The sequence below is a fragment of the Triticum dicoccoides genome, chromosome 4A, assembly GCF_002162155.2.
Source record: "Triticum dicoccoides isolate Atlit2015 ecotype Zavitan chromosome 4A, WEW_v2.0, whole genome shotgun sequence".
Taxonomy (NCBI): Eukaryota; Viridiplantae; Streptophyta; class Magnoliopsida; order Poales; family Poaceae; genus Triticum; species Triticum dicoccoides.
In genome coordinates, this window is record NC_041386.1 from 706,824,196 (window position 1) to 706,842,939 (window position 18,744).

Genomic DNA, 18,744 nt, shown 5'->3' on the forward strand with positions numbered 1-18,744 from the left:
CCCCGCTCCCATCCCTCCCCCTCCCTCCTCCCGGATCTGCCCCGTGCCGCCTCCCTGGGAGGAGGAGCAGCTCGGACGAGGGGGGGGGGGGGGGGGGCGGCGACGCCGACGATGTGCCTGCTGCAGCGCGAAGGCGGGAGCTTTACGGGCATGTAGATCCCGACCGGGCCTGTGGGCCCACGGGCCGGTGTGCTCCTACTATTTTGTCCGGTCGGCTACCGTCGTTGACGGTGGAGGTTGTGCCCTCTCGCGTGCCGACGGTGCTGCGGCCCCTAGTCCCGGCTCCTATTCCTTGTTGTGCAGACCTCACTTCGTGGTGCCGTGGTGAGACGGCGTGGATGCTTCTTGACCATGCTGGCGCAAGATGGTAGTCGGTTTGGTGGCAGGCTCTGGAGCATCCGAGGTGAAGGTTGGGATCGGGGGAAACCCCTATCAGCCTGTCCGACACCGACGCGGCGACGCCGGTCGGTGCCGCCGGACCTTCCTGGAGGGCGTCGGGGGCGACCCTTCCTCTCGCCTCGTCGTGTACCAGGGGAAACCCTTGACAGCAGCGTCGTCATCGTCGCGGTCCTTCTTGAAGGTGTTGATGGATACCGGTGCTTCGGAGCCTTGGAGCTTGGTGGGAGATCTTCGATGGGTGTAGTGGTCGTGAAGCTTCTTCATTTCCGTCGATCCGCCGTTGTCGGCATTCTTTTCTCTTGATGTTTCTCTTTCGTTTTTTTTGTGTGATTGTGCTGCTTTGATCTCAGCACCTATCCTCGACTGTATTGGTTGGTTGCTTTATAATACAAAGCGCAGAAAACCCTTTTTTCGTGAAACCCATGCCGACATCTTCGTGGGCCGGCTCCACCATCGCCCCATTTGGCGGGCAGCGGGCGCGTGCAGCATCATTTAATTTGCTATCTATAGAGCCATTGTAGCCGCCAGCCGGAGATAGCAGCCCACGGGTTTGGTCTTCGGGCGGTTGGACCCAGATAAAAAGGTTGCAAACTGACAAAATTACCTCAACTTAATAAACATGCAAGTGGAGGAGTAGCACCTAGCTCTGAAAGATTCGATTCATCAATGTTAGATCACATAATTAATAATTACAAAGTCTAATCACCCGTAAACGAATCATTTCAATATATAACAGAATAAAAAAAGTCGATGTAGAGTAACTTAACTACTAGTAACACAACGCATTTTAAGACAAGTTTATGGCATGTAGTTTTTTTTTCTGAAAAATAGTTTATGGCATGTAGTTAATAAGAAGAAAGGTGTTTAGAATAACATAATATGTTATCGTAACATAACACAATCAAAAGCAAATGAATCTACAATCTAACAAATGCAATCATTTATGATACTATTTTTATGTTACTTTGCACTATGAATGTACTAACATAAACTAGTGTGATATGCATGGGACGGGAACTGTTGCTCTCGGGTACCCGCGCACCCTATATGCGCCAAAAAAATAGTAACTTAAAAAAAGTTCAAAAAGTTTCAAATCTTCTTTAGAATCAAACATGATTAGGTATTGTACTTGTATAAAAAGTTTGGACAAGAAATGATTCCTATTGATTTCATGGCAAAAAAGTGAAGTTTATGACGATAATATATCGTGTATAGTACTTGTATATAACGTTTTTTTTACCGAATCTTCAACCCAGGTCATTCTCTAACGAATCTTTTTATACGACTACAATATTTAGTCATGTTTGATACCAAAAAAGATTCGAAATTTTTGAACTCCTTTTGAATTACTATTTTTTTTGCATATAGCGTGCGTCGGTACCAGGTTCTCCTTGGTATTTTCCCATATGCAGACGCTAGTTTAAGTTATAGCTCACTATAACTAGCCTGAGGGGGTGTTTGTTTCCAGGGACTTTTTGGTGTAGGGACTAGAAAAAGTCCCTAGCAAACCAAACAGGGTGGGACTTTTTTGGGACTTTTTGCTAAAAGTCCTTAGAAGCACCTCCTTGAGAGTCTTTTTCAAAAAGTCCCAGAGACTAGAAAAAGTCCTAGGACTAGAAAAACAAACACCACCTGAGTCATTGCCAGTGTCTCGAATCTCGATTGAAAAAAATTAATGCGTGCAGTTATTGATGTGTGAATCTGAGTCGATTTTCAGATTTAGAAAGATGCAATTCCGACAAGGTTAGACTGAATTATAATTAAGAAGTCTAACCTGTCAGAGACGAATCATTTCACTGTAAATCAGAATAAAGAATCGATTTGGTCGAACCAAGTGCATGAAGGCGCAGGTGTATTTGCATCCCGATTTCTTTTTTCTTTTTTTACTTCTTGACATAGTGTCCGGGATGGCCGGATCTCATAGGAATCACTGATTTGTGAAATTATTGCGTGAGCAAGATGGAATAAATGCATAGGCATTTAGAAAATCCGGAGTCCAGATCTAATAATTTTGAATAATTCAGCCACACATGGTTAGACTACGCCATAATTAAACAGGCTAACCACCCATCTACAAACCAGTTCATTTTTACAACATAATAAATATTGAAATTGATGGACATAAGAGCTTCAAGTGGCTATTTACGTGCAGCCTGACTTCTTGTTATATTCACCACTGGAATCACGAATTTTCCCAATTGCCACCTACAGTCCTCGAGCAAAATACGCTTGTCCGCGGCCACATGGTGCTCGTGGAGGTGCACAAGGTTGAATTGGCTCGGAGATGCTTCTGGCTTGAAACAAGCAAGCCGGTAAATAAATGGTTTGGAGAGTTCGAAGCATTTATTAGGACAACCAATCCTTCTCCATTTTAAAACTTCAGTCATCTTTTGGGTGATAGTTTACATAGATTACCAAGATGATGGAAATACCTTGGACATTTGTAGCTTTATTCACATATATGATTTACACTACAGAAAAAAATATTATATGCATGTCAACTATCAAAAATACTATACCTGAAAAAAAAAACTATCCAAAATACTCTGCAAAGCCCCAAATATACTCGACAACCTCCTGCCGAGTGTTGCACTTGGTGAAGATGTTCAGCTTACACCATGTGGGCTGGACATCCCTCTGTCAATAGCATTCTACAAGATCTGTCAATAGCATGCATTCAGTTACTAGTCATAATGCAGCTAATTAATACAACTTATCAGTTTCCTTGTAATGGCCTGAGAACGAGAGGGGCCCGACGTACTCTATATAAGCCACCCCATAGCTCAGGAATAGGGGTTCATAATCTTTTGTAATCAGTCAGACACAGAGAAAAAAAAGCTCCAGAGCTCGAGACATAGGGCTGTTACCGCCACTAAGTGGGTCCAAACTCGTAAACCTCCATGTCACACTTGCGCCTAGCTAGATCCAGCCTACTTCGTACCCCCTTGCTCCGCTGTCGGAACTATCCCCACGACAGTTGGTGCTCACCATGGGACCGCACACCTTTGTATTAAAATATAAATAAAAATCTGTTTTGGGATTATATTATCATATTACCTATTTTCGATATATCCCCAAAACCTTTTTTTTTCTGGCCTTCTCTAGGCTTTTGGCTGGGCTACGGGCGGGAATCTTAGGCATGCAGGAGCCTGGCCCGAATGTCGGGCTTCGGGCAAGGCCTGCTGGTTCGGGCCACCCAAGCCCAAGTTTAGGATATGTCCAGTCCCATGCAGTACAAAAATGTTTCCACAATCGTCAAGCCTTGCAGTCACAGAAACTACGTTCGAGATGATTAAAGATTTGGTCTCCCATCATTAGCTAAGGAGGGTCTTATTGAGCATCATTGATAGCTAGTTGAGAGATAGTGTTTTCAATTTCTTTAGAGTTTATTTAATTTTACCTGAACAATTAGTTTCATTGGATTAATTGCTGCATTATTTGTTGTATAGATTAAATCTTGGTAATTATATTTGTTGAATTGTTTGATCTAAATTGTAGTGGAGTAAATAAAAGAAAACATGACATTTTTTATGGTGACCGCATTGTGACGAGTATGTGTTTAAGCACAAGCTTAACAGCCTCTAAAAAGTTATGGAGCGTGTTCTACATGTGTTAAGTAAGCTGCGTACATAACACAAGCTTAGCCCGCGTTTTCTGTTTATATAACTCACTCGTTCCCTTACCTCCCACACACCTCCTCCACTATCCCCACTCTCAGCAGCAAACTAGTGTCCCGGGGGAAACGGAGCAGGTCAGAGCAGAGTCGTTGGCGGCGATGGCGCTCAAGGCCTCCTTCCCCGGTGAGCTCGCCGGCGCCACCATTCTCGAGTCCCCCAGTAGTGGAGCTTTCCGCCACCTCCGTCAAGGTTGGGTCCTTTGCCGGTCTAATTTCCCTTCCTTGTTTCTGGGATCGGCATGCTAATTTTCAGGTTACCTTCCATGCGGGCTTCCTGTACTCCAGTTCTTTCTTGCTAATCTCCACTCATTTTGCTTGATTGCTTCTGGTTTTTTGTTTACCCCATGTGGTAGAGTTGTATGGGGCGTTTAGGTAATTACTCTTCAGTTCCGAGGTGGCTGCATTTGTATGTCATGTAGTGCTCCTACTAGCTAGACATACGATTTTAAATTCCACTATGCAAAGATGGTGTGGTGAGGCAGCTGCTGGTGATATAAATTTATACAAAAAAGTCATCTCTTGTCAGTTGATATTTTCATGTGCCATGTTCGTTTTCGCGGTTCAAGATTTGAGAATATTCATAGTTAATATAGTCTGTCAGTGTGGCCACGAGAAAAATATAGTATGTCAGTGTCAGCTACTAAAACAAAGATAGTCCGTTCCCTGCAAAAAAAAAAGATAGTCTGTCAGTGTATAGATTTTATCTGTGCGGATTGTCAGTGTAAAGTTGCATTTTTTTACTCTGACGAGGCCTAAGAGGATGGTTAATAGTATAACCCGTAACCGATCACTATAGCCAACCTAATAGTCAGGGGCGTAGCCAGATTGGCTACCTAGTCGTGGAGAATTTTTTCTTTGTTGACTGTAGCTACAATACCTAATGTGCGTGCAAGGCTGACCTGGGCCGGAGGCAGATGTCGTGCTGCAACTTTATAGCCTGCTTTTATTCCTTCTTATCTAAAGAAAAAGGGCAGCCCGGTGCATATAGCTCCAGCTTGCGCAGGGTCCAACCACTTTGGATTTATAGTACACAGTTTTTACGTACATTTCTGCAAGAGACTATTTTCGGATTCTTGCAGCATGCTTGCATTACCTTATTATACTTGCTATAACTGTTTGGCTGAGGACTTCTTTCAAAAGGCGGGATTTCCCTATAAATAAACCTTAGGATGACCGCCACGAATTTTCAGAAATTGATGCAACAACAATCAAGAAAAAAAGATGAGGTCGTGGTGGGTGGGTGGGGGGTGGTGTCCTCCACGTGAATTTGTCATAAAAAAAGGGCCAAACAACACCCCTGGGGCGTCATCGGATCGGAGCACAGTGCCTATGTAAACTTCAGTTTATAAAGTTTCTTTAGCATAGAGCGGAGAGATTTTTTGCCTATGTAAACTTTGGCTAGTGGTGTTGCTTTGTCATTTTACATTGACCAGACTTGTGCTTATTTCAGCCGTGGACTTCACGTTCCGAAAGACGGACAAAAGAGCAGCCTTCCTGAGAAGGACATGCTGTTCTATGCAGCAGGGCCCTTCGCCCGCCTGGCCTGGCCGAGCTGTCGCGGATCCTGCGAGGAGGTCATGGGATAGCCCAAAGCCCATCTCAATCATCGGCTCAACTGGTTCCGTAGGAACACAGGTGAATGGATTAGCAAGATAAGACTTATGAAAGTTTGCAATGTACCATGTTCAGAACTTCAGATAGTAATAGTATTCATTTTCGAGTCTTTCTTGAGCTTGGTGCATCTATTTGGGAGATGTATTAACTTTTTTTTGAATGTTTTAGATGTTATAACTTTAGTTAGCAAACACTATAGTTGACATGTTCATCTGCTGGTAGTTAACAGTTTCTTCCTTTTCGTTTGCATAACTAAAAGACGTTGGCCATAGTTGCGGAGAATCCTGATAAGTTCCGAGTTGTTGCTCTTGCTGCTGGCTCCAATGTGACTCTTCTCGCTGATCAGGTACAATGATCTAATCTTGTGGGTATATGTTATTCCCTTTCCCCTTCTTTTAAATTCATATTGTGTTCATGTACTGTTATTAAATTGATGAAAGTCACCACCGATTTTAACAGGTGAAAATGTTCAAACCAAATCTGGTCGCTATAGGAAACGAGTCGCTACTTAATGAGCTAAAGGAAGCATTAGCTGACTGTGAGTACATGCCGGAAATTATTTCCGGGGAGCAGGGTGTCATAGAGGTAAGAAGACATTTCTTCTCTGATCCTATTCCCCTAAGGAATCGATGGTTTGCACTGAATCTCACAGATATTCGACTCTTCAATAATAGGTCGCCCGCCACCCGGATGCAGTTACTGTAGTTACCGGCATAGTTGGGTGTGCAGGACTGAAGGTAATCTAGATTCCCTATCTTACATATTTTCCTAGGTGCCTTCTTTTTAGTAGTTTTTTTGAAACAACTTTTTTGTAGTTTTAAGGCTTAAAGAAAATTGGTGGGCCCATCATGCCTCAGTTGTTCTACTTTTAGACTCTTCTCCAGTTATGGATCTTAGTAAATTATACTTCCTCCGTCCCAAAAGAAGTGACTCAAGTTTGTACTAACTTTGTACTAAAGCTAGTACAAAGTTGAGTCACTTATTTTGGGACGGAGGGAGTATGTAGCCAAATAAAATTATGTATGCTTGCCGAAGTTACTATGAAGGGCATCTAACATATGCATTTATTCTAGCACAACTTAGCTTACTGAGTGCACTGTGTTATTTTGTTTGTGTATGTCAGCCTACAGTCGCAGCAATTGAAGCTGGGAAAGATATTGCATTGGCGAATAAAGAGACACTCATCGCAGGTGGTCCTTTCGTGCTTCCGCTTGCGCACAAGCACAATGTGAAAATACTCCCCGCTGATTCTGAGCACTCTGCAATATTTCAGGTGCATACCATTGATAAAATAATTACTTCTTCTTCAGTTATAATTTTCACCATGATGTAAGGTTGGGGTAGTTTGGTTAAGTGGGTCAAAAGAACTTGTTGGCGAGATTTATGTTGCTATGGTTTAAGTTCGTTAATATTTTGAATTTAACTCTGTTGCTCCTATTCTCTAGTGTATACAAGGCTTGTCTGAAGGATCGCTTCGTCGCATTATTCTGACTGCCTCTGGTGGTGCTTTCAGGTAAGTCCGGTATCATGTGTATAATACATGTTTTACTCTTGGAAGCATTATACTCCATCTTATATCACTTGATGATGTCAGGGACTGGCCAATTGAGAGGCTGAAAGATGTACAAGTTGCTGATGCTTTGAAGCACCCAAACTGGAAAATGGGGAAGAAAATCACAGTAGATTCTGCTACATTGTTCAACAAGGTCCTTAGAAACTCCACTTTATGTTAAAATTTACTTCTTTTCTGTGTATGTCTGTTTAATTATTATACCGTCAATTTGATTCTTGCAGGGTTTAGAAGTTATTGAGGCACATTATTTGTTTGGTGTTGAATATGATGACATCGAGATTATGATTCACCCGCAGTCTATCATACACTCTATGATTGAAACAAAGGTGAGCCCTACAACACAGTCATAATTTTTTCTTCTTCTTCTTTTTTTTTGCAGGGTATAATTTTTTCTTCTTATAAGAGGCATATATTCTGAAGGACACTGTAACATGCACACATCATCCTGATACGGTGCTTATTGTTTATTCTCGCTTGCTCTATTAGTACCGTTAGCGCACGGGATTAGTAGAATAGGAGGTTTATGTCCTTTCAGGTCCTTGAGACTGATATGCTAAATTGTTTTACAAGAATTTACATATGGCTTAATGTGAGCTTCGAAATGGTCTATTATTATAGAGTCAAGTATTCATGAAGTTCTATTATTTCCTCAGGATTCATCCGTCCTTGCTCAGCTGGGAAGGACAGACATGCGGCTGCCTATCCTATACACCTTATCTTGGCCAGAAAGGGTCTATTGCTCTGAGATCACCTGGCCCCGGCTAGATCTTTGCGAGTATAAGCACCATCCTAGCTCCACAATTGTTTTTCAAAAATGTCCACTTAAGAATTTCCGAGATACTTTCTTGGCTAATTGCAGATGTATAATGCAGGTTGGGCTCGCTGACATTCAAAGCTGTCGACAACGTGAAATACCCATCGGTTGATCTCGCATATGCAGCAGGGCGAGCTGGGGGCACCATGCCGGGAGTTCTGAGTGCCGCTAATGAGAAGGCCGTGGAGCTGTTCATCAACGAAAAGTAAGATTCTTATCTCTTTTATATAAAGCATTGCATAATGGATGCCCTTGTTCTGACTTTGTTTCGGCATGCCTTTTCTGCTGCTAGCAGTATTACAATAAAAATTTGTTTGGTGTCAACCAAAGTTCATGAAAATTCTTTGGGTGTTCTGACTTGAAAGGAGAATGTATGTCCTAAAATCTACTCCCTTCGTTTCAAAATAGATGACTTAATTTTGTACTAACTTTATACTAAGGGTGAATGTGTAAAGTTAGTACAAAGTTGACTCATCTATTCTGAAACGGAGGGAGTAATATTCTTAGGCACTTTGAACCATAACCTACACATATGCGACGGGTTATAATAACTCCACGGAATCTTGATTTCACAACCGATTAACATAGCGTAGACTAAGTTTGGCCTACCTACTGTTGGATATTTGTTGCGATATGAGCTGTTAAACGAACATGGACATAAAACCAACAAGTCCTCATCTATCTCCTATGTTTGTTACTTGCAGGATCAGCTACCTGGACATCTTCAAGGTGGTGGAGATGACGTGCGATGCGCACCGCAACGAGCTGGTGACAAGCCCGTCGCTCGAGGAGATCATACATTACGACCAGTGGGCGAGGAAGTTCAGCGCCAACCTACAGCCATCGTCATCTAGGCGGAGCACTGTTCTGGTGTAAGGCCGCATTTGGGAAGAGGAACGTTTTCGATGTATTTTGGTATTAAAAATATTACGCAATACAATATAATATAGCCTAAAATATAATAATAAAATTTAAAAATATTATTGGGAAAGGATGATTTGTCCTTTGTTCCTAATTAATACTTTTTTAAAATATATAACTAGAAGTCAAAGCGTAAAGAATGTGTGAAGAGTGCTTTTATTGCAACACTAAAATGGACAATTTGCTTGGTCTTGAAGAAACAAAACTGATGGAAAAAATGCTTATCGATTGGTTGCAATGCAAGTGGAAGGTAAGAAAGAGAAGCCGAGGAAAAAAAATACGTATCTACGCGCAACAGTACTCGAAGTTCCAGAGCGCATGGGGACGGAGCAAACGGGGCAAGAGCAGATGGACCAGTACTTCCAACAGCAATGGCAACTGAATACCCAGAGGTGGTCATGATCCTGGTAGGGGTCATGTCGTCCGTCGCCAACCGCGGCCTCCCGCGCAAGCGTGATTGAAGGCTCGACCAAGCGCTCTGGACCCCAACTGGTCGTCTTCCGCTCATCGTTAGGTAGACCCACGATGCCATGAGTGTAGGTAATAGTCGGGCTTTCTTCGCGACAACCGGCATTATTGATCAATTCTCAAGCGTGTGATGGGGAGCAATAGAACGGAACAACACAAAAATTGACATAAGCTATGTAAACCGGAAAGGAGGTATTGCCTCCACAGAATTACAAAACTTGTCTTGGTCCCTAGCGTAGATCCGGTCCTAACATTTTGAAGGCCCTAGTGCAAATTTGGTTCTGTGAGCTGATATCAACACATGTTTGTCGGTCGCCGCTACACGCTGCCACAACAAGTCCATGATATACTAAGTTTAGACATGACTTGTTTTTTCATGACAATACAGTAATTTCAAACAATACAAAAGGCTCACTATATTTTACTATCTACCTACACATAGCAGTTTGGACAAAAAACAGAGGCCCTCCATGCAAGAACAAGAGAGAAATCCGACAAGATAGTATGAGAGAAAATGAGCAATATAGAATCATCATGTGCTAATTTGGTGATACTTGATCACGCCAACATGAAGCATCCACTTGTGCAACAATCACTAGTAGAGAAATGGCTAGCCACAAGTTCAATTGGTGACGCGCTATTTCCAATCAACGCCACCATTACTTTTGCTAAATAGTGGTGGCACTGCCATATTTAGGCCCTGTTTGATAACTCAGTTTTTTCGAAGTATTATGACAATACTGCAGTTTTTCAAAATACCATGGTTTAATTTACCGTGAGCTGTTTGGCAACCACAAAAAACTTTAGTATTTATACCGTGGTATTGTCAAAACCGTGGTATTTTCTCTGTATTAAAAAAAGAAACCTGGACCTCTTTTTTTAAAACAGAGCATACAAAGAAAACGAGACTGTTCGTTATCGCCTTCCTCGCTCCCAAGACGTCACCGCCGCCCTGAAGATCGCTGGCCATGGGACAAACCAAGCCAAGAGAACGGAATGAAACTAAAAATGGTGTCCTTCCTACTCCCACAAGCGCTTCTCTTCTCCTTGTACGCGCTGTGCATCAGGTCGGCCCCCTGGACACCACATGCCCAGGTTGCTAATGACATGGTCGCGCAAGCTGATGGCTACAAAGCTAACTCCGAACACACTGCTGGCTGAGCCTGCGTAGGCCCTTGTGCTGAGCCACACCGGCCTTGCTTCCTGTCCATGCGCTCCTCCCGAACGTCGCCCCATGCCTCAGCGCGCCACATTAGCAGCTGTCGGTCAAGCCGCAGCCAAGCCAGAGCAACGCCCGCACTTCCGTGCCGCACCGCTGATGCATAGCTTGCCGCCGGGTCTATTTAAGCATGGCCTTTCAGTTTGCAACCACTGGTCAGCTAAGATCGTGCATGTCTTGTGACTGCTATGAAACGACTAGCTAGCTAATTTACATCGTCCTAAACATGCACCAGCCAAACACTGTCAGAGTATTCCCAATACTACAAAATACTTTGATATGTCAAAACTGTGGTTTCTAGAACCTATAGATAAAAAGACTGCAGTTTTCAATACTACAGTTTATGCAATATTTTGCTGTCAAACACACCCTTAGTATGCTAGCCTTATAGAGTTACTGGTGGTGTTGTTTTTTGATAGCACGCCACAAGTTTGTGGGCCTAGCTGTAGTGACCAGACACAAGTTAGTGGTTGTATTGGATTTCTTTGAACGCTTAGATAATTATTCTAGTGCTGGCGTTCAGATTACTCATACGCCAGAAATACCTAAACTAAGAATATTATTTGGAATTATTTTTATCATGTGTTTTAGATATTTATTTATTATATTATTTTCTAAATATTGAACATTTTATATTTTATTATTAGTCTGCTAGTTGTTTTGCCTTTTATTATTTCTAAATGGTGAACATTTTTATCTTATAGGTTTTGAGTCTTTTTTTGTCTTTTAGTTATTAAAGTAAGAATATTTATTTTGAATATTTTATTATTTTGAGTGTTCTTATCTTTTACTTATTAAAGTAAGAATATTTACTTTGAATCTTTTACAATTTTTAGGTTTTTTGTTTTGAGCAAAATTATTTTTTAGGTGGTGTCGTTTTCTACTTCTTGAGCTTGCGTTGGTTTTACCCTTGAAAAGGAAAGGGTGATGCAGCAAAGTAGAGTAAGTATTTCCCTCAGTTTGAGAATTAAGGTATCAATCCAGTAGGAGACAACACACAAATCATCGAATACCTGCACGAACAATCAAACAAACTTGCACCCAACGCGATAAAGGGGTTGTAAATCCCTCCATGGTTACTTGCAAAAGTGAGATCTGATAGAGATAGATAAACGATAAAGTAAATATTTTTGGTATTTTTGTGTTATAGATCGGAAAGTAAAAGATTGCAAGAATAGTAGATCGGAAACTTATATGATGGAAAAGAGACCCGGGGGCCATAGGTTTCACCAAGGCTTCTCTCAAGATAGAAAATAATATGATAGGTGAACAAATTACTGTCGAGCAACTGATAGAAAATCGCAAACTTATGACCATATCTAAGGCAATGATCATGAATATAGGCATCACGTCCGTGTCAAGTAGACCGACTCTTGCCTGCATCTACTACTATTACTCCACACATCGACCGCTATCCAGCATGCATCTAGAGTATTAAGTTCGTAAAGAACGGAGTAACGCATTTAGTATGACGACATGATGTAGAGGAATTAACTCAAGCAATATGATGAAAATCCCACCTTTTTATACTCGATGGCAACAATACTATATGTGTCTTGCTGCCCCTACTGTCATTGGAAAAGGACACCGCAAGATTGAACCCAAAGCTAAGCACTTCTCCCATTGCAAGAAGAACCAATCTAGTTGGCCATACCAAACCAATAGATCGAAGAGACTTGCAAAGACATCAAATCATGCATATAAGAATTCTAAGAAGATTAAAATAATATTCATAAATAAGCTGATCATAAATCCACAATTCATCGGATCTTGGCAAACACACCGCAAAAAAGTATTACATCGAATAGATTTCCAAGAACATCAAGGAGAACATGGTATTGAGAATCAAAGAGAGAGAAGAAGTCATCTAGCTACTAGGTATGTGAAGGAAATATGCCCTAGAGGCAATAATAAAGTTATTATTTATTTCCTTATTTCATGATAAATGTTTATTATTCATGCTAGAATTGTATTAACTGGAAACATGATACATGTGTGAATACATAGACAAACTAAGTGTCACTAGTATGCCTCTACTTGACTAGCTCGTTTATCAAAGATGGTTATTTTTCCTAGCCATGGATAAAAGAGTTGTCATTTGATTAACGGGATCACATCATTGGGAGAATGATGTGATTGACTTGACCCATTCTGTTAGCTTAGCACTTAATCGTTTACTATGTTGCTATTGCTTTCTTCATGACTTATACATGTTCCTATGACTATGAGATTATGCAACTCCCGTTTACCGGAGGAACACTTTGTGTGCTACCAAACGTCACAACGTAACTAGGTGATTATAAAGGTGCTCTACAGGTGTCTCCGAAGGTACTTGTTGAGTTGGCGTATTTCGAGACTAGGATTTGTCACTCCGATTGTCGGAGAGGTATCTCTGGGCCCTCTCGGTAATGCACATCACTATAAGCCTTGCAAGCAATGTGACTAATGAGTTAGTTGTGAGATGATGTATTACAGATCGAGTAAAGAGACTTGCCGATAACGAGATTGAACTAGGTATTGGATACCGACAATCAAATCTCAGGCAAGTAACATACCGATGACAAAGGGAACAACGTATGTTGTTATGCGGTTTGACCGATAAAGATCTTCGTAGAATTTGTAGGAGCCAATATGAGCATCCAGGTTCTGCTATTGGTTATTGACTGGAAACAGTTCTCGGTCATGTCTACATAGTTCTCGAACCCGTAGGGTCCGCACGCTTAAGGTTTCGATGACAATTATATTATGAGTTTACGAGTTTTGATGTACCTAAGGAGTTCGGAGTCCCAGATGAGATCGGCGACATGACGAGGAGTCTCGAAATGGTCGAGATGTAAAGATCGATATATTGGAAGACTATATTCGGACTCCGGAAAGGTTCCGAGTGATTCGGGTATTTTTCGAAGTACCGAAGAGTTACGGGAATTCGCCGGGGAGTATATGGGCCTTATTGGGCCATACGGGAATAGAGGAGAGAGGCCGAAAGGAAGGAGGTGCGCAGCCCCCCTCTGGTCCGAATTGGACAAGGGGTGCAGCCCCCTTTTCCTTCCTCCTCTCCCCCTCTTTCCTTCTCTCCTACTCCAACAAGGGAAGGAGGAGTCCTACTCCCGGTGGGAGTAGGACTCCCCCCTTGGCGCGCCTCCTCCTGGCCGGCCGCCCCCTCCCCCCTTGCTCCTTTATATACGGGAGCAGGGGGGCACCCCATAGACACAACAACAATTGATCCCTTGGATCTCTTAGCCGTGTGCGGTGTTCCCCTCCACCATAGTCCACCTCGATAATATCGTAGCGGTGCTTAGGCGAAGCCCTGCGACGGTAGAACATCAAGATCATCACCACGCCGTCGTGCTGACGGAACTCTCCCTCGACACTCGGCTGGATCGGAGTTCGAGGGACGTCATCGAGCTGAACGTGTGCTAGAACTCGAAGGTGCCGTAGTTTCGGTGCTTGATCGGTCGGGCCGTGAAGACGTACAACTACATCAACCGCATTGTGCTAACGCTTCCGCTTTCGGTCTACGAGGGTACGTGGACAACACTCTTCCCTCTCGTTGCTATGCATCACCATGATCTTGCGTGTGCGTAGGAAATGTTTTGAAATTACTACGTTCCCCAATAGTGGCATCCGAGCCAGGTTTTATGCGTAGATGTCATATGCACGAGTAGAACACAAGTGAGTTGTGGGCGATATAAGTCATACTGCTTACCAGCATGTCATATTTTGGTTCAACGGTATTGTGAGATGAAGCGGCCCGGACCGACATTACGCGTACGCTTACGCGAGACTGGTTTCACCGCCACGAGCACTAGTTGCTTAAAGGTGACCGGCGAGTGTCTGTCTCTCTCACTTTAGTTGAACTGAGTGTGGCTACGCTCGGTCCTTGCGAAGGTTAAAACAGCACCAACTTGACAAACTATCATTGTGGTTTTGATGCGTAGGTAAGAACGGTTCTTGCTCAGCCCGTAGCAGCCACTAAAATTGGCAACAACAAAGTAGAGGACGTCTAACTTGTTTTTGCAGGGCATGTCGTGATGTGATATGGTCAAGACATGATGCTATATTTTATTGTATGAGATGATCATGTTTTGTAACCGAAGTTATCGGCAACTGGCAGGAGCCATATGGTTGTCGCTTTATTGTATGAAATGCAAATGCCCTGTAATTGCTTTACTTTATCTCTAAGCGGTAGCGATAGTCATACAAGCATATAGATGGCGTAACGACAACGATGCTACGATGGAGATCAAGGTGTTGCGCCGGTGACGATGGTGATCACGATGGTGCTTCGGAGATGGAGATCACAAGCACAAGATGATGATGGCCATATCATATCACTTATATTGATTGTAGGTGATGTTTATCCTTTATGCATCTTATCTTGCTTTGATTGACGATAGCATTTTAAGATGATCTCTCACTAATTATCAAGAAGTGTTCGAGTATGCACCGTTGCAAAAGTTCTTCATGCTGAGACACCACGTGATGATCGGGTGTGATAGGCTCTACGTTCAAATACAACGGGTGCAAAACAGTTGCACACGCGGAATACTCAGGTTAAACTTGACGAGCCTAGCATATACAGATATGGCCTCGGAACACGGAGACCGAAAGGTCGAGCGTGAATCATATAGTAGATATGATCAACATAGTGATGTTCACCATTGAAAACTACTCCATCTCATGTGATGATCAGACATGGTTTAGTTGATTTGGATCACGTGATCACTTAGATGACTAGAGAGATGTCTGTCTAAGTGGGAGTTCTTAAGTAATATGATTAATTGAACTTAAATTTATCATGAACTTAGTTCTGGTAGTATTTTGCAAATTATGTTGTAGATCAATAGCTTGCGTTGTTGTTTTCATATGTTTATTTTGATATGTTCCTAGAGAAAATTGTGTTGAAAGATGTTAGTAGAAATGATGAGGATTGGATCCGTGATCTGAGGTTTATCCTCATTGCTGCACAGAAGAATTATGTCCTTAATGCACCGCTAGGTGACAGACCTATTGCAGGAGCAGATGCAGACGTTATGAACATTTGGCTAACTCAATATGATGACTACTTGATAGTTTAGTGCACCATGCTTAACGGATTAGAATCGAGACTTCAAAGATGTTTTGAACGTCATGGACCATATGAGATGTTCCAGGAGTTGAAGTTAATATTTCAAGCAAATACCCGAGTTGAGAGATATGAAGTCTCCAACAAGTTCTATGACTAAAAGATGGAGGAGAATCGCTCAACTACTAAGCATGTGCTCAGATTGTCTGGGTACTACAATCGCTTGAATCAAGTGGGAGTTAATCTTCCAGATAAGATAGTGATTGACAGAGTTCTCTAGTCACCATCACCAAGTTAGTAGAACTTTGTGATGAACTATAATATGCAAGGGATGATGAAAACGATTCTCGAGCTCTTCGTGATGTTGAAATCAACGAAGGTAGAAATCAAGAAAGAGCATCAAGTGTTGATGGTTGACAAGATCACTAGTTTCAAGAAAAGGGCAAAGGGAAAGAAAAGGGAACTTCAAGTAGAATGACAAGCAAGTTGTCACTACCACGAAGAAGCCCAAAGCTGAACCAAAGCCCGAAACTGAGTGCTTACACTGCAAAGGAAATGGTCATTGGAAACGGAAATACCCTGAATATTTAGTGGATAAGAAGGATGTCAGAGTGAACAAGGGTATATTTGATATACAGGTTATTGATGTGTACCTTACTAGTGTTTATAATAGCCCCTGAGTATTTGATACTTGTTCGGTTGCTAAAAATTAGTGACTCGAAACAGGAGTTACAGAATAAACAGAGACTAGTTGAGGATGAAGTGACGATGTGTATTAGAAGTGGTTACAAGATTGATATGATCATCATCGCACACTCCCTATACTTTTGGGATTCGTGTTAAACCTAAATAAATGTTATTTGGCGTTTGTGTTGAGCATGAATATGATTTGATAATGTTTATTACAATACGGTTATTCACTTAAAGTCAGAGAATAATTGTTGTTCTGTTTACATGAATAAAGCCTTCAATGGTCATACACCCAATGAAAATAGTTTGTTGGATCTCGATCATAGTGATACACATATTATTGATGCCAAAAGATGCAAAGTTGATAATGATAGTGTAACTTATTTGTGGCACTGCCGTTTGGGTCATATCGGTGTAAAGCGCATGAAGAAATTCCATAAAGATGGATTTTTGGAATCACTTGGTTATGAATCATTTGATGCTTGCGAACCGTGCCTTTTGGGCAAGATGACTAAAACTCCGTTCTCCGGAACAATGGAACGAGCTACTGACTTATTGGAAATAATACATACCGATGTATGTGATCCAATGAGTGTTGATGCTCGTGGCGTGTATCGTTATTTTCTGACCTGCACAGATGATATGAGCAGATATGGGTATATCTACTTGATGAAACATAAGTCTGAAACATTTGAAAAGTTCAAAGAATTTCAGAGTGAAGTGGAAAATCATCGTAACAAGAAAAATAAAGTTTCTACGATCTGATCGCGGAGACGAATATTTGAGTTACGAGTTTGTTCTTCATTTGAAACAATGTGAAATAGTTTCGCAACTCACGCCACCTAGAACACCACAATGTAATGGTGTGTCCGAACGTCGTAATCGTACTTTACTAGATATGGTGCGATCTATGATGTCTCTTATCGGTTTACCACTATCATTTTGGGGTTATGCATTAGAGACAACTGCATTCACGTTTAATAGGGCACCATCTAAATCTGTTGAGACGACACCGTATGAACTATGGTTTAGCAGTAAACCTAAGCTGTCGTTTCTTAAAGTTTGGAGTTGCGATGCTTATATGAAAAAGGTTTTCAACCTGATAAGCTCGAACCCAAATCAGAGAAGTGCGTCTTCATAGAATACCCAAAGGAAACTATTGGGTACACCTTCTATCACAGATCCGAAGGCAAAACATTCGTTGCTAAGAATGGATCCTTTCTAGAGAATGAGTTTCTCTCGAAAGAAGTGAGTGGGAGGAAAGTAGAACTTGATGAGGTAATTGTACCTTCTCCTGAATTGGAAAGGAGTTCATCATAGAAACCAGTTCCAGTGATTCCTACACCAATTAGTGAGGAAGCTAATGATGATGATCATGAAACTTCAGATCAAGTTACTACAAAACCTCGTAGGTCTTCCAGAGTAAGATCCGCACCAGAGTGGTACGGTAATCATGTTCTGGAAGTCATGTTACTAGACCATGATGAACCTACGAACTATGAGGAAGCGATGATGAGCCCAGATTCCGCGAAATGGCTTGAGGCCATGAGATCTGAGATGGGATCCATGTATGAGAACAAAGTATGGACTTTGATTGATTTGCACGATGATCAGCAAGCCATGTTAAATAAATGGATCTTCAAGAGGAAGACGGACACTGATAGTAGTGTTACTATCTACTAGGCTCGACTTGTTGCGAAAGGTTTTCGACAAGTTCAAGGTGTTGAATACGATGAGATTTTCTCACTCGTATTGATGCTTAAGTCTGTCCGAATCATGTTAGCAAGTGCCACATTTTATGAAATCTGGCAAATGGATGTCAAAAACTGCGTTCCTCAATGGATTCTTTAAAGAAGAGTTGTATGTGATGCAACCAGAAGGTTTTGTCAATCCTAAAGGTGCTAACAAAATGTGCAAGCTTTAGCGATCCATCAATGGACTGGTGCAAGCATCTCGGAGTTGGAATATACGCTTTGATGAGTTGATCAAAGCATATGGTTTTATACAGACTTTTGGAAAGGCCTGTATTTACGAGAAAGTGAGTGGGAGCTCTGTAGCATTTCTGATATTATATGTGAAAGATATATTATTGATTGGAAATGATATAGAATTTCTGGATAGCATAAAAGGATACTTGAATAAAAGTTTTCAATGAAAGACCCCGGTGAAGCTGCTGACACATTGAGCATCAAGATCTATAAGATAGATCAAGACACTTGATAAGATTTTTCAATAAATACATACCTTGATAAGATTTTGAAGTAGTTCAAAATAGAACAGTCAAAGAAGGAGGTCTTGTCTGTGT

At 41.7% G+C, this 18,744-nt stretch overlaps 1 protein-coding gene across 1 annotated transcript; it reads left to right on the forward strand.

Moving 5' to 3' along the window:
• The first annotated feature begins 4,111 nt into the window (after positions 1-4,111).
• Positions 4,112-9,525, forward strand: LOC119289804 (1-deoxy-D-xylulose 5-phosphate reductoisomerase, chloroplastic-like). The gene is made up of 12 exons (XM_037569019.1): positions 4,112-4,265; positions 5,526-5,710; positions 5,949-6,035; positions 6,149-6,274; positions 6,364-6,426; positions 6,813-6,962; positions 7,135-7,202; positions 7,284-7,395; positions 7,484-7,588; positions 7,916-8,037; positions 8,135-8,281; positions 8,781-9,525. Exons 1-12 carry the CDS (start codon positions 4,175-4,177, stop codon positions 8,950-8,952), a joined length of 1,428 nt encoding a protein of 475 aa, XP_037424916.1. The 5' UTR covers positions 4,112-4,174; the 3' UTR covers positions 8,953-9,525.
• Positions 9,526-18,744: the final 9,219 nt, after the last annotated feature.

Excerpts from the sequence above, each read along its gene's own strand:
- LOC119289804 (XM_037569019.1), top strand. The coding sequence starts at position 4,175 with ATGGCGCTCAAGGCCTCCTTCCCCGGTGAGCTCGCCGGCGCCACCATT. Across the intron at positions 6,427-6,812 it reads TTGGGTGTGCAGGACTGAAG|CCTACAGTCGCAGCAATTGA; the intron begins GTAATCTAGATT and ends TGTGTATGTCAG. Across the intron at positions 6,963-7,134 it reads AGCACTCTGCAATATTTCAG|TGTATACAAGGCTTGTCTGA; the intron begins GTGCATACCATT and ends CCTATTCTCTAG.